General features: G+C 38.0%; 1 protein-coding gene across 4 annotated transcripts in view; it reads left to right on the top strand.

Moving 5' to 3' along the window:
• SMAP1 (small ArfGAP 1) overlaps positions 1 to 13,376 on the top strand; it is a 108,715-nt gene that overhangs the window by 73,319 nt on the left and 22,020 nt on the right. For 2 of the 4 annotated variants that reach the window (XM_059835928.1, XM_059835926.1), the window contains one exon: positions 8,716 to 8,800. In XM_059835928.1, the coding sequence (XP_059691911.1) occupies positions 8,716 to 8,800 (85 nt within the window). The remainder of the gene's footprint in view (positions 1 to 8,715; positions 8,801 to 13,376) is intronic. The other 2 variants (XM_059835929.1, XM_059835927.1) reach the window with 1 other exon arrangement.

The following is a 13,376-nucleotide window of genomic DNA, read 5'->3' as shown; positions in this document are numbered from 1 at the left end:
TAATGGTTATCTCCAAAAATAACTGGCTGAACAAAATCTGATGAAATACCTGACTGAGACACTGGACTTCCTACAGTATGTGACTTATGCTTCAGGTGTTACTTAATGTTCTCACAGTCTCATCTCCTGCAGACTTGTTGTCTCAGTCTCTGGGAGAAAACATAGCTGCCTGTTCCTCGGAGTGGGAGTTTACCTTTGGATGAGTCTACTGCAAAACTATAATGCTCAGATTCAGGGCTTTGAGGCTTGTGTACACTAAGCTTCAGTGGGAAAACAGAACTTGGGAATCACTATGATTTGTAGGGCAAGTTCCATAAATAGGTTGATTCACTTGACTAATATGCTCCTTGTATCTGCTTGGTGAAGTCTATAGAACACTAGAGAAAGGGTAGAGAAAGGCAAGAGAAGGTGGTTATGAAGAAAGTGAACGAACAATGGTAAAATATTGCTGTCGGTATGTGTGTATATATATGTGTTCTGTGTGTATAGTCATTGAATTTATTAAACAAGGTGCTTAGAGGTTGGCTTGTTTTAACTAGCAAAACAAAGGCTGATAGAAATATGATTGCATAAAACTATGAAAATGAAAATCACAGAATCACAGAACCATTAACATTGGAAAAGACCTTCAAGATCATTAAGTTCCACCATCAACCCAAAACCACCATGCCCACTATGATAGGATTATCAAAAATATTATGTCAGTATTGCGTGTGTTCGTGGGATGAGTTCAGAAGGCACAACATCATATGGTATGGAATATCCCTTCAGACAGTTCAGGTCAGCTGTCCTGGCTATGTCCCCTCACAACTTCTTACTCACCCCCAGCCTACTCACTATGGGGGCAGAGCGGGGAAAAAAGAAAAAGCCTTGATGCTGTGCAAGCGCTGCTCAGCAATAGCCAAAACACTGGTGTCTTACCAACACTGTTTTAGCCACAAATTGAAAACATAGCACCATACTGGCTGCTGTGAAGGAAGTTGACTCCATCCCAGCCAGACCCATACAGTCAATTTGTTTGCGAAATATATGGTATAAAGTAGATTTCAGTTCTCTTGTCCTTGTCAAAGAAATGTCCTCATTTACTAAAAAATTTGCTATAGAGTAACGTGTAAGAGAGAGAAACAAATCTGTAAAATCAACCCTAGAACTTGATGTGTGAAAAGAGTAATTAACAGTGTTACTGATTTATTTCATTTCAGCTAACTGAAGAAAAGTGTTTCACATAAATTAGGTTGAACTACAGTGGTGTTATTAGTGGTATATTGAGAGCAATGCATTGTGAGAGTTCAATAAAAGGTAATACTGGTTTGTATAAAACTGAGCTTTGTTTTTTAAATTGAGACCTAGTAGGGACAAATAATTTTTTTTTTAAAATTACATTACATAAAATCATTAAAGCAGGCTTATGCACTTGCTTGTCTTAAAATTGTAATAAATTACAGATGGCCTGATCTTCTCCACAGTTGTCTGCTTTTGAATTTTGTTTGTGACAGTTTCTTAGCACAAAACATTGAAGTTGACGGAGTTGCAATGCGGTGATATATGCAGATTGCCAGCATATATAGTTCTATCCACAAATTTCAAGCCAATTGACTTCTAGTGAAAGTGTGTGGAAATTAAGTGAAGATCCAAATACTCCTTTCTGTATTACCATTTTATTTAAATAGGAAAGAGATGATTCTTCTTATCTGTAGACATAATTTCCCAACTGTTCATTTTGCTAGATGTAGAATTATGGCAAGTTCCTAACTATTTTTTAAATATCTGCTCTGTAGATACTGAAAGATAACTTATCTTGTTACCTAAGGCCTACTTATGGATAAGGTTTTAGTGCCATGTTGTCATAGTATGTTTTTATTGTATTGTAGATGTACAGCAGGCAGGATTTAGGTGTAACTTGATTTGGGTATAAAATTGGGAGTCAGTCATCACTGGATACTAAATAGAGTATTGAATGAGAGCAGAAACTTTTTTTAGTGCACAGCCACATAAGTTTGTCGAATATACTTTTAATAAAATGCGGTCAATACAGCTCTTAGGAAAATGTTATCCATGTGATTATCTAATATTTTGACAATTAGTCTACCTTATAAATATTAAGTAAAAATTCAGGTATTTTATGAAGGGAGTAGCATTTGTCTTAGTCTCCTATGTTTCACACAGTCTTTTCGGAAGAATAAAAATAGAAATTCTGAGCAGATAATAGAAGAAAAAGCTACTCTTGACCTTAGTCCATTCTTTGACTCCTGTTAAGTACTCACCTTCCCCTACTATCAGCATGGCATGCCTCTCAGGGGATCCTCTTAGCAACTGTTACCTCTCCTGCAGTAGAACTTGATTATTTCTCCCAGATTGCTTTTATTAAGTATGGAGTATGAATATTGCATAATATTCCTGCAGAAGATACTTGCACTTAATTGGTGAAGCAATCTGAAGAGCTGCCATTAAAATGATCTCTGAGAGAGAGCTTCAGGGAGAGGCTATGATAAATACAGATGAGACAAAATCCCATAAGAAGGAATGATTACTCACAAAGGAAAGGGCTCGTTGCTACAAAACCAATCCTGAAACAGTGTTTCTATGTGTTAGGTATCACACCAGCCAAGATGAATGACCCCCTGAGAATCACAGTATTCCAGAGAAGATTGCTTTAGCCCCTTCTAGTGAGAAAATTAAGAGAATGTTTAGGGTGCCAGAAAGCATGAAAGACCTTCAGCCTTGGCAAAAACATCTGCCAAGAGTGAATAAAATAGAGCGCACAGGAATGGTCAGCTGTCACTTGAGAGAATCACAGAATTGCAAAATGGTTGAGGTTGGAAGGGAATTCTGGAGGTCATCTTGTCCAACCCCCCCTGCTCAAGCAGGGGTCACTTAGACCAAGTTGCCCAGTCCCATATGCAGACAGCGTTTGAATATCTCCGAGGAGGGAGACTCAACAACCTTTATGGGTAACCTGTGCCAGTGCTCAGTCACCCTCACGGTGAAAAAGTGTTTCCTGATGTTCAGGACAGGACCTTCTGTGTGTTAGTTTGTACCCATTGCCTCTGGTCCTGTCACTGGGTACCGCTGAAAAGAGGTAAAAGCTCCAGCTTCTGCACACCCTCTCTTCACATATTGATGCAATGCCCTGAGCCTTCTCTTCTCTAGGCTGAGCAGTACCAGATCTCTCAGCCCGTATGAGATGCTCCAGTCCCTTAATCATCTTTGTGGCCCATCGCTGGACTTGCTCCAGCGTGTCCATGTCTCTCTCCTACTGCAGAGCCCAGAACTGGACACAGCACTCCAGGTGTGGCTTCACCACCTCTGAGTAGAGGGAAAGGATCACCTCCCTCGACCTGCTGGCAATAGATAACCTTCCTGATGCAGCCCAGGGGATTCAGTTAGCCTTCTTGGCCACAAGGGTAGATTACTGGTTCGTGGTCAACTTGGTGTCCACCAGGACCCCCAGATCTTTTTTTGTAAAGCTGCTTTGCCGCTGGTGGTTCCCCAGTGTGTACTGGTGCCTGGGGCTGCTCCTCCCCAGGAGCAGGACTTTGTACTTTCCCTTGCTGAACTGCATGAGGTTCTTCTCAGCCCATTTCTCCAACCTGTTGAGCTCTCTCTGGATGGCAGCACAACCTTCTGGCATATCAGCCACTCCTCCCAGTTTTGTGCCACCTGCAAACTTGCTGAGGGTACACTGCCCCATCGTCCAGCTCATTAATGATGTTGAACAGGATTGGACCCAGAATTGACCCCTGGCATACACCCCTGGTGACTGGCCTCCAACTAGACTAATCACCACCCTCTGGATCTGGCCATTCAGCCAGTTTTCAATCCACCTCACTGTCTGCTCATCTAGGCCGTAATTCATCAGCTTCTCTATGAGGATCTTACGGGAGACAGTGTCAAAAGCCTTACTGAAGTCAAGGTAGACAATATGCACTGCTCTATTCTTGTCTACCAAGCCAGTCGTGACATCGTAGAAAGTCAAGCATGACTTCTTCTTGGTGAAGCCGTGCTGATTCCTCCCAATCACCTTTTTGTCCTTCATGTTCCTGGAAATTGTTTCCAGGATTATTTGTTCTGTCACCTCCCTAGGTACTGAGGTGAGGTTAACTGGCCTGTAGTTCCCTGGATCTTTGTTCTTGCCCTTGAAGATAGGAGTCACAGAAGAATGTACTTAAGTAAAAGGTTAGAAGGACAGCACTGGAAAAGAACACAAAGGATTACTGTATCCCAGTTACTTGTCATCTACATGATTGCAAAAATTTATGATGCCCATACTGCATCTGAAGAATGAGTGTGTCCCTGCTCCTCTGCTGAAGAGATGTGCTTTATAGGTGAAAATATTTGCAAGAGGTTGCAAGGTTAATTATTTATTTGCTTCCTTAAGTTGGCAGAAGTACCTAATACCTGCTGAACAAGGGATAACTTAAACAGATTATTGTGGCTCTTTTCAAAACAGGGGCTTAGTTTTCTTAAGGCAAAAAATTCCAAGTCATACTAGATAATGAGCTGATCATGTGGAGGATGGAAAAGAATTGATTCCCTAGAAGCTTGTTCTGGCCTCAGTTTCTTTCAGTGATATTTGCAAATCAACCGTTTTTAGTAATCCCAGAATAATTTAAGGCAGAGGAAATTGCTTGGTTTCAGTAGATACTCCAACATGAGAACAACCTTGAAGAATAGTGTAGTGGCCATTAGTGACAACTGTGAAAAACAGAAATGTAAGACCTGTCTATCAAAGATGTTTTGATGCTCTGCTGTTTGCGAGAACAGTGTTTCAGAAGAATGTACTAGTACCATAAAGATGATTTTAAGTGAGAAGCTGTTAATATATGACCCGAAGTAAATATATCTAGGAATTGCTTTAACCATGTACTTTACTTCATAAAACCACGTATGTTGCTAAGCCAACTTCAAATGTTGTAAAAAAAAAAAAAAAAATAGTAGTGCCAGTAACCTTGAAGGCTCTACTTGAAGATAAATGCACAAAATTGTGTACCTGTTCCCTTCCACTTGGCTTTTTAATAGCAGATTTTTAGTGCTATTTTTAGTTTATTTAATGCTGCTTAGTCTCTTATTTTTATCCAGGCTTTTTCCAAAGGACTCGACAAAGAATAGTTTATCTGGTGTCAATACTTAAAAGTAATTGCTGTGGGAGTCAAGCAGACTAGTAACAAAAACTGAGATGAATCTTAGTGCAGCAGGATTCCCAAGCATTTATCAAGCTATATTGCACCTCTACAAAATGTGGTAATTTTTGGGTAAAGCACAACACTAAATTAAACATGAAGTTTAAGAAATGTCACTGCCTTGTTATGCACTTCTGTGCTCATTGTGTGCAATATTTAGCTTTAACATCTCAAAATAGCTCTCTCTACATAAAGCTTAGTCTTGTATGAGTCCTGTTGGAGCAGAACTACTAAAAAGAAATTAAATATCATTTTTCTTTTTATGATTTGGATTAAAATTTTTAAGTGGCTCCAATGTGACTTCCCTTTTTGTTCTTTTCTGAAAGTTTCAACACCTTGTTTATGCCAGTGTCGTGGTTTAACTCCAGCCGGCAACTAAGCACCACCCAGCCGCTCGCTCACTCCCCCCTGGTGGGATGGGGGAGAGAATCAGAAGAGTAAAAGTGAGAAAACTGGTGGGCTGAGATAAAGACAGTTTAATGGGTAAAGCAAAAGCTGCGCATGCAAGCAAAGCAAAACAAGGAATTCATTCACTACTTCCCATCGGTAGGCAGGTGATCAGCCATGTCCAGGAAAGTGCGGCTCCATCACGCGTAATGGTTATTTGGGAAGACAAATGCCATCACTCTGAATGTCCCCCCCTTCCTTCTTCCTTCTTCCCCCAGCTTTATATGCTGAGCATGACATCATATGGTACAGAATATCCCTTTGGTCAGTTGGGGTCAGCTGTGTCCCCTCCCAATGCCTTGTGCACCCCCAGCCTACTCGCTGGTGGGGTGGTGTGAGAAGCAGAAAAGGCCTTGACTCTGTGCAAGCACTGCTCAGCAGTAACTAAAACATCCCTGCTTTATCAACACTGTTTCCAGCACAAATCCAAAACATAGCCCCATACTAGCTGCTATGAAGAAAATTAGCTCTATCCCGGCCAAAACCAGCACAGCCAGAAATATCTAGGTTGGAAGGGAGCTCTGGAGATCCTCTGCTCCAGCCCTAGAAATATGCCACAATATATAGAAGCAGAGTGAATACTTCAGTAAGGCACTGCTTTTTCATTGTACCTCCTTGAGGTGGACCACAGTGCAGTCAGGCAGTCCAAGATCCATGGGGCCAAAGAGAGAACAAGGCTGCCTTAAGAAAAATAGCATGGTAAAGGGGGTTTATTTAGGTATTCTTAAATGAAGAATAAAAGCGTGCATGCAAGTTTCTTATTCTAACTCAGCCCCTTAGTGCCAACCTTCCTTAATTTATGCCTAAGCGTAGGTGACTTCAGAGATCTCTGAATCGTGGCAGACCTTAGGCACCAAACAAGTGTCTTCTGAATGTGCACAAAAGCCCTCATTAGTGGCATGCAGCATCTTAACCAGAAATAAAGGCACAGAGATAGAAAATTCTAGTAACTGGAGTTTTAAGGATAAGAGGAAGGGGTTTTTGTTCCAGATAGCTGCTGATGATTGCTTTGTGTGACCACTGTTGTACAGATGAAGTATTGGTAAATCGTTACATGACAAATAGGTCCCCCTCCTCCATTTTTCAGGCTGAAGGCTAGTGTTTTGGTGAAAACTGTGTACCTGTAAAGGAGAAACTGAATACTGCTTTAAGGAGACAATCTCCATCAAAGAAATTAATGCAGTATTAATGTCTAGAAATATGTGCTGTGTTAAGAAGCTTGAAAATAATTTTGCAATCTTTCTTAAGGTAACTAACTATGAAGTAACCTTAAAGCCTCATGTCAGAAACACTTCTGTGACGCGTGGTGTTCCTTACAGAGTTGGAGAGGAACCAAACATGCACATTTTTATGATAAACTCTGTTCTGAAATACTCATTATTAATTCTAATTGATATTTGTAATAATGATTAAAGTTTTATGGTATGTTTATTGAGGTATGCTCAGTTGTAGAAAGCTTTATTTTCAATGGTCACTTTTAAAAAACTTCTTGATATGCAAAAATTTACTTTCAGAAAACATACTTTTTTCTCATACCAAATAGAAGGGTTTTTTCTCTGCAATGTTGAGTAGCATTTGAAATCAGGGTGCTATTCTTCAGATCATATACTCAAAGATGAAAGTTGTAATCCAGTATAGAATCAGGGAATCCGTGGAATATTTTTCCAGCTGGTGGTTTCCCAAACAAATTTGTTCTTGAACGAGGTATGTGAAGTCAACATAAGGATTTTTGGCTAGAGCAAGCAAGCATTTCTCTCAGAGATTAGGAAGGATCCGTTTGAGTGTGAAGATACCTCTTCCCTGTAGCTGCAGAAATGGAGTTCAGTTCATTGCAGCTCTTTCCTGGAGGTTTTCAGTGGGGGCTTGCTCATTTAAGAGCAGTGTCAGTACTATGTTAAGCTACTGTTTGCGTGGCCATCTTTGAATACTCTGGATTTTCTTCATTGCTCTTTAAAAACACCAAGCTTGTTATTCTTTATTCCTAGTTTGCAGGAGAGTAAAGTAAAGGACTACCTAAATATGGAGAACTTTCCATCCATGTGTTGAACTATAAAGTTCTCCTAATACTAAATACCAAGATTTAATGACTTCAGCAACCTCAGGAGCCTCAGTTAAAGCCATGTTATGGGGGTGATAAAGGTGGAAATGAAGCAGGTTCTGTTGGTGTCAGCCCAATGCCCAGCCTGACAGTGCTCCACTGCTGTCATTTGGTAATCTGTTCCAGTTAAAGGCTGTACTCATTGATCGACCAATCCATTTCATGTTTTTGTGATAAGTACGGAGTAAATGCATATTAAATGCATGCAAGAGAATGCATTTGTCATGCCACTACTATAAAGCAGTTTGTATTCATTTTAAAAATTGATGTTTGGATGGGATTTGGGTGATCAGCCTGATACTGGTATGAGAAGAACTATAAACAGATTTATGAAGTCATTTTCATAATCAAATTTCATGTCAATACCATCTTACGTTTTGAAGTCTCTAGACAAGAAAAGATTAGGAGTTCCCTTTTTCAAAGGAGAAAAATACTGTTATTTATCTTCAGGTTTACAAAGGAAGAGACCATGAACACAGATTATGTCCATCTGTGCGTAACATATATAAAGTCTGAATGTTCTGCAGATACCCTTTCTCAGTAAGGCTAAATAGTGCTGCTAGTCAGTTCCTAATTTTGAAATTTAAGCTTTTAAAATCGTGAAGTTTTTTCTCTTTAATGCTGCAGAACTGTAAAGTTTGGATGCTAAAATGAGTCAATAAATCAAATTACAGACAGCTTTTTGCCTAGTGCATGATAGGTAGTGGTTTGGTTTAAGGTTTCAAGTTATTTTAACCTATCCTGGAGCTTACATTTATTTAAAAAAATATTACATACCAATGAAAGTATAAAGTTAATTTTTTACAGTCACATGCCATGTTCCTTATGACCATAACGGCAACTTATTTCATTACAAATCAAATTTATTATGATAAACAAATATAGAAAAGGGCTTTTATTTCTGACACTGGAGCATCATCTTTAATGGAAATTTTGTAAGCACTGTATCTTTTTCAGAAAGGTTACTTGTGTTTTTTTTTTCCTTTCAAGCCACAGAAGAAGGAGGATCAGCAATCAGAAGCTAAAGCAAGTCCAAAAAAGTCATCAGAACCCACTATTGACCTTTTAGGACTTGGTAAGAAATACATAGCTACCTGGTTTTCAATCGAACACAGATACGTAATTTTATATTTTAATAAATATACTTTTATTTTCTCTGTGCTTACTGATCATTAGCTGAATTTGAAACTTGTAAGATTCAGTCCATATGAATTTGAAACTATAAAGGAAAATGCCATAGGCATCTGTGTGTATCAATACTTGTGTTTTGCTAAGGAGAGTAATGAGCTCCTGTGGGAAGGGAAAGTTATCAAAGTGATCTTCAAAGGGCTCATGGATTGTGGTATTTCAATGTTTATGGTACAAGTGTACTTCTTAATGAAAATGCTGAGGTCATCTGAATTGTGTATCTGTAAAATACCTTATATCATAAAATCCCTATATTAGTAAAAAGAACAATAAACTGTTGGACTGCGGCTGACTAGTATCTTGTAAAACTTAATGTCTTGGGTGTTTCAGTGTTGTGTACTGACTGTGACCATCATTCATTTTTATCTAATATACCTTTTATTTTCTGACTGGTAGGTAACTGTGTATTTGTTTTGTAAATAAACCGCTTTGGACCCAAATAATTTAATTTATACTGTCTGGCTATACTGTTGGATTTTTATGCTTTTTCTCTACTTGTTGAAGGCCATATTCATAAAATCTGCCTTTTATTTATCTAGTGTGACTGTAAGTGTGTTTTTTCCATTGGATAGAATCTTAAAATGGAACTGGAAGAATGAAATACCAGAACAACTATTTTTAATCTCTTTTCTTGTTCACTGTTAGGAAAATTTTTAGACTTGTGAGTGGATATTAGAATATTCAATTTATATCAATATAATGGTTATTCTTAAATTTCTACATAGTTTTTACAGAATATTGGAGGAGGCTGATAAGTCTTTTAGATGTAATTGTTCTAAAAACTTGAATTTGTAGAAAAATGTTTTGTTGTTGTTTTTTAATTTTTGGGTTTAAGGTATGAATAATGTTGCAGCAAAACAATAAACATCTTCCCTGTTTTAGAATTCACACTGTCATTCAAAATGCATGTTATTTTCCCTCTGGATGTAGAGTAGCTGTAAAATAGGCTTTTTGTACCAGTTATGTATGTGTTGTGATCCATACCTCATTCCAAGTAATCTGCTACCATAGGCAAGCAAATATTAATTAACACAGTAGAAGTTAATTATGGGTGTAGAATGAACCTATTAAAACCAGAAGTAATTCAGACTTAATGGAAAGCTGATTCGCCTTTATTTTCCTTTACCAGACAAACAACGTAATTAAGAACTAAAATTTAATCCATATGTGCTTCTGAGATTGTCAGGCTTCTGTATCCTTTTAGTCATGATTTGAAAAGAATCTTGGTAACACTGTTTTATGATATGATAATGAATTCAGATTGCATAGGCTAACTTGAGATGTAATATGCAGTAGAAAGAGTATTATAATTGGTGTTCAACAGCTGTGCTTCTTCAGTGTAAGGAAGCATAGTGATATATACAAAGGGCAAAGTTTATAATTTGTATGTTAACAAAACATAATTTTAGAGGAGGGAGTGTTTAAAGATCTTTCAAGTAACAAATTGAAAGGCAGTGTAATAAGCTAGTATCACTTGGAATCCACTGAGCTGCAAATGAGATTATGTATTAATGAGAGCAGACCTGCTTATTTCATTTGGAGAGTTGTCTTTTAATTAATGTCTCCAGTAGACTACTTCAGATAGTATTAAAAGAAAGATCACTTCAACCCAATATATCATAAAACCATAGAATAGCTTGAGTTGGAAGGGACCTTGAAAGACTATCTTGTCCAGTGTATGGGAAAGGGAGCCTAGATGAGATTATCTAGCATCCTGTCTGATCGCATCTTGAAGATCTCCAGTGATGGGGACTCTACCACATCTGTGGTGAGGTTGTTCCAGAGATTGATCTCACTGTAAAAAATTTCTTTCTCATGTCGAGATGAAACCTTTCCCGGTGCAACTTGCACCCATTGCCCCCTGTCTTCTCCATGTGGCTCCTTGTGAAGAGAGAGCCTCTGTCCTTTTGTAGCCACCTTATAAGTACTGGAATACTGTGATGAGGTCCCCCCTGAGCCTTCACTTCTCCAGGTGGAAAAGACCTAACTCCTTCAGTCTTTCCTCACAGGGCAGGTTCTCCGGCACTTTCACCGTCTTCGTGGCCCTCTTTTGGACCCTCTCCAGTCCGCATCTTTCTTGAATTGTGGGGACCAGAACTGGGCACAGACTCCAGGTGTGGCCTGACAAGCGCTGAGTAGAGTGGGATGATCGCATCTCTATCTCTGCTAGTAATGCCACTGCAGACGCAGCCCAGAATCCCATTTGCTTTTGTTGCTGCAGTGGCGTACTGCTGATTAAAATGTTTGATATGTCATACCAAACAATGTTAAAATGGATATGATTGCATAGCTCATTCTTCTTACTGAGTGGACATGTTTCTAATGAGGATTCGTTCTCTTAGGACTTCATTTCTGCAAATGAAGAACAGTAGTAGCTTTTACTAGGGCAGATCAGAATCGCTTGTGATAGCAGATTAAGTCATTTTAATGGATCACAATGCATGCTAGAATAATTTTGGCTTTCAAAGCACCCCAGCCTCTTGCAAAGTATTTTCTTGAGTAAGCCTCAGTGCTAGCTTTGGGAATGGGCTTAACCTTTGGGTCATTGCTTTTTTGGTCTCATCTGGGTTTTTAATAGTGACCTCATCAGAAGGTAAACATCCTGTGAGATACGACCTACCCAGGGGTAATTGTAGCTAGACAAGATCATTTTCTAAAAATAAATTGTTTTTTATTTTTCTTTACAAATTGCAAAATTCTCAAGATAATATGCCTAGGCAAATTGTATCTTTAAATCTTGTAATAGCAGAAGAGGCATAATATCCTCAGTGACTGTACTATCATGTTTGTGTTTCTTCTGAGCCTTTTTAAATAGATTCCTGTGGTTCCCTCGAATTCCTGTTCAGTGGGTTTATTATTAAGATTGTGTTTGGATATTTAGTTTTTGATGATCCAGCTGCATAAACATTTGTGGCTTTTGTCCTTTTGATTCAGAGTAGATTTTAGTTCAGTACACACAGAATGGTGGGGAAATGGACATGTACAAGCTAAATATTCTTATGTTCCCCACAAGCAATAGTGTTAGTGTTCTTGCTGTGCAACCCCAAATTCCTTCCCTGTCTTCCTGAGCTATGAGAAATCACAGCCTGTTTCTGTAGGCTAAAACTGAATCAGCTTTTTAAATTATCTCTACAATTAGTTGGATCTTGTCCACAATGAGAATGTGCCCTACTGAATATGTAGACTTGAAATTGATGCTAAAATCAATAATATGGGATTTTATAACATTAATTTTTAATAGGGGGATTATTTTTCAGTTTGAAAGTCATAGCATGTAAACCAAAGTTCTTCAGCACTTAAGTCATTGGCAGTGCTGTATTTTCATCCCAGTGGTGTTAACCGCACTCTCTGTGCTGCTTGATATTTTGGGGTTTTGTTTGACAAGTAGGATGTCTCCACTTATACCAGGTTGATGTAAATAAAAACAGTTTTTAAAAATACTTGTAAAAATTGTATGATACCTATGTATGATAGTGGGAATCTTTTCTTGGAATATTACACAGGCAGTTTTGGACTATTCTTGGTTGTCAAGGTATGTTACTTAGAAATTATTTCCGCATACAGAAAAAAAAGAAATATTTTTAAACTATATTACCTTATAGAATTATCAGAAAGAAGGAAAGTGCATTTTACATATTCTGCATCATTTACCATGTTTAGATGTGCCCTTCATAAAATAGACAATTGCACATTCTGGAATAACCGTTGTAGTAAGTTATAATGGATGACCAGGAGAAAAGAGATTTATTATATTGTTGTTATTAACTGAACATGATGTGTGGAGCACTCATCTGGCATGGTTGGAGGTAAAGTGTGATATGCTAAAAGCTGTATGTCTGCTTGTGTGGGGGAAATATTCTCTGAAGGAATTCTGTAAAGTTTTGAGAGCTTAATCGTATTATGAAATGTAGCTGAATGTTGCATATCTGAGAAATGTACTTTTGTCAGTACTGTCTAGTAAGTACCAAAGCAGCATGGTTGGTCATAAGTTGGAAAGCTGCATTTAAGAAATAAAAAAATACATTTATAAATACTAAATATCATATATGCATATATAGATGCATGTTAACATTTATAGTATTGCTGCTATGTTAAGATTATGCTTAAGTATGCAACATTTCTACCCAAAATGAAAATGTTTACAACCACTTGAGGCATACAGCGTTGTTAGCTTTCTGGCTTTCTACATTTTATTTTAATAAGTATCATACAGAAATAGCCTCCCTATGAATGGTTTTTCACATCTGCAAAGGTTTTAGCAGTAATTAAAATTTTAGTAATGCAGTAAATAATTCCACAGTAATTTGGGACAGAAAAACGTTGATTGTGTCTTTGCACAAGATTTTGTTTAAAGTATTGAACTATTTCTCTCAGTGCTGCCTTTCTAATAATTTGGTGTAATAAATAATCATATGCATATTCAAAATAATCATCTCTCCCTTCATTTCAAGTCTTAGTATGGC

This window comes from Gavia stellata, chromosome 2 (assembly GCF_030936135.1).
Source record: "Gavia stellata isolate bGavSte3 chromosome 2, bGavSte3.hap2, whole genome shotgun sequence".
NCBI lineage: Eukaryota > Metazoa > Chordata > Aves > Gaviiformes > Gaviidae > Gavia > Gavia stellata.
This window is presented reverse-complemented; position numbering and strand designations above follow the sequence as displayed.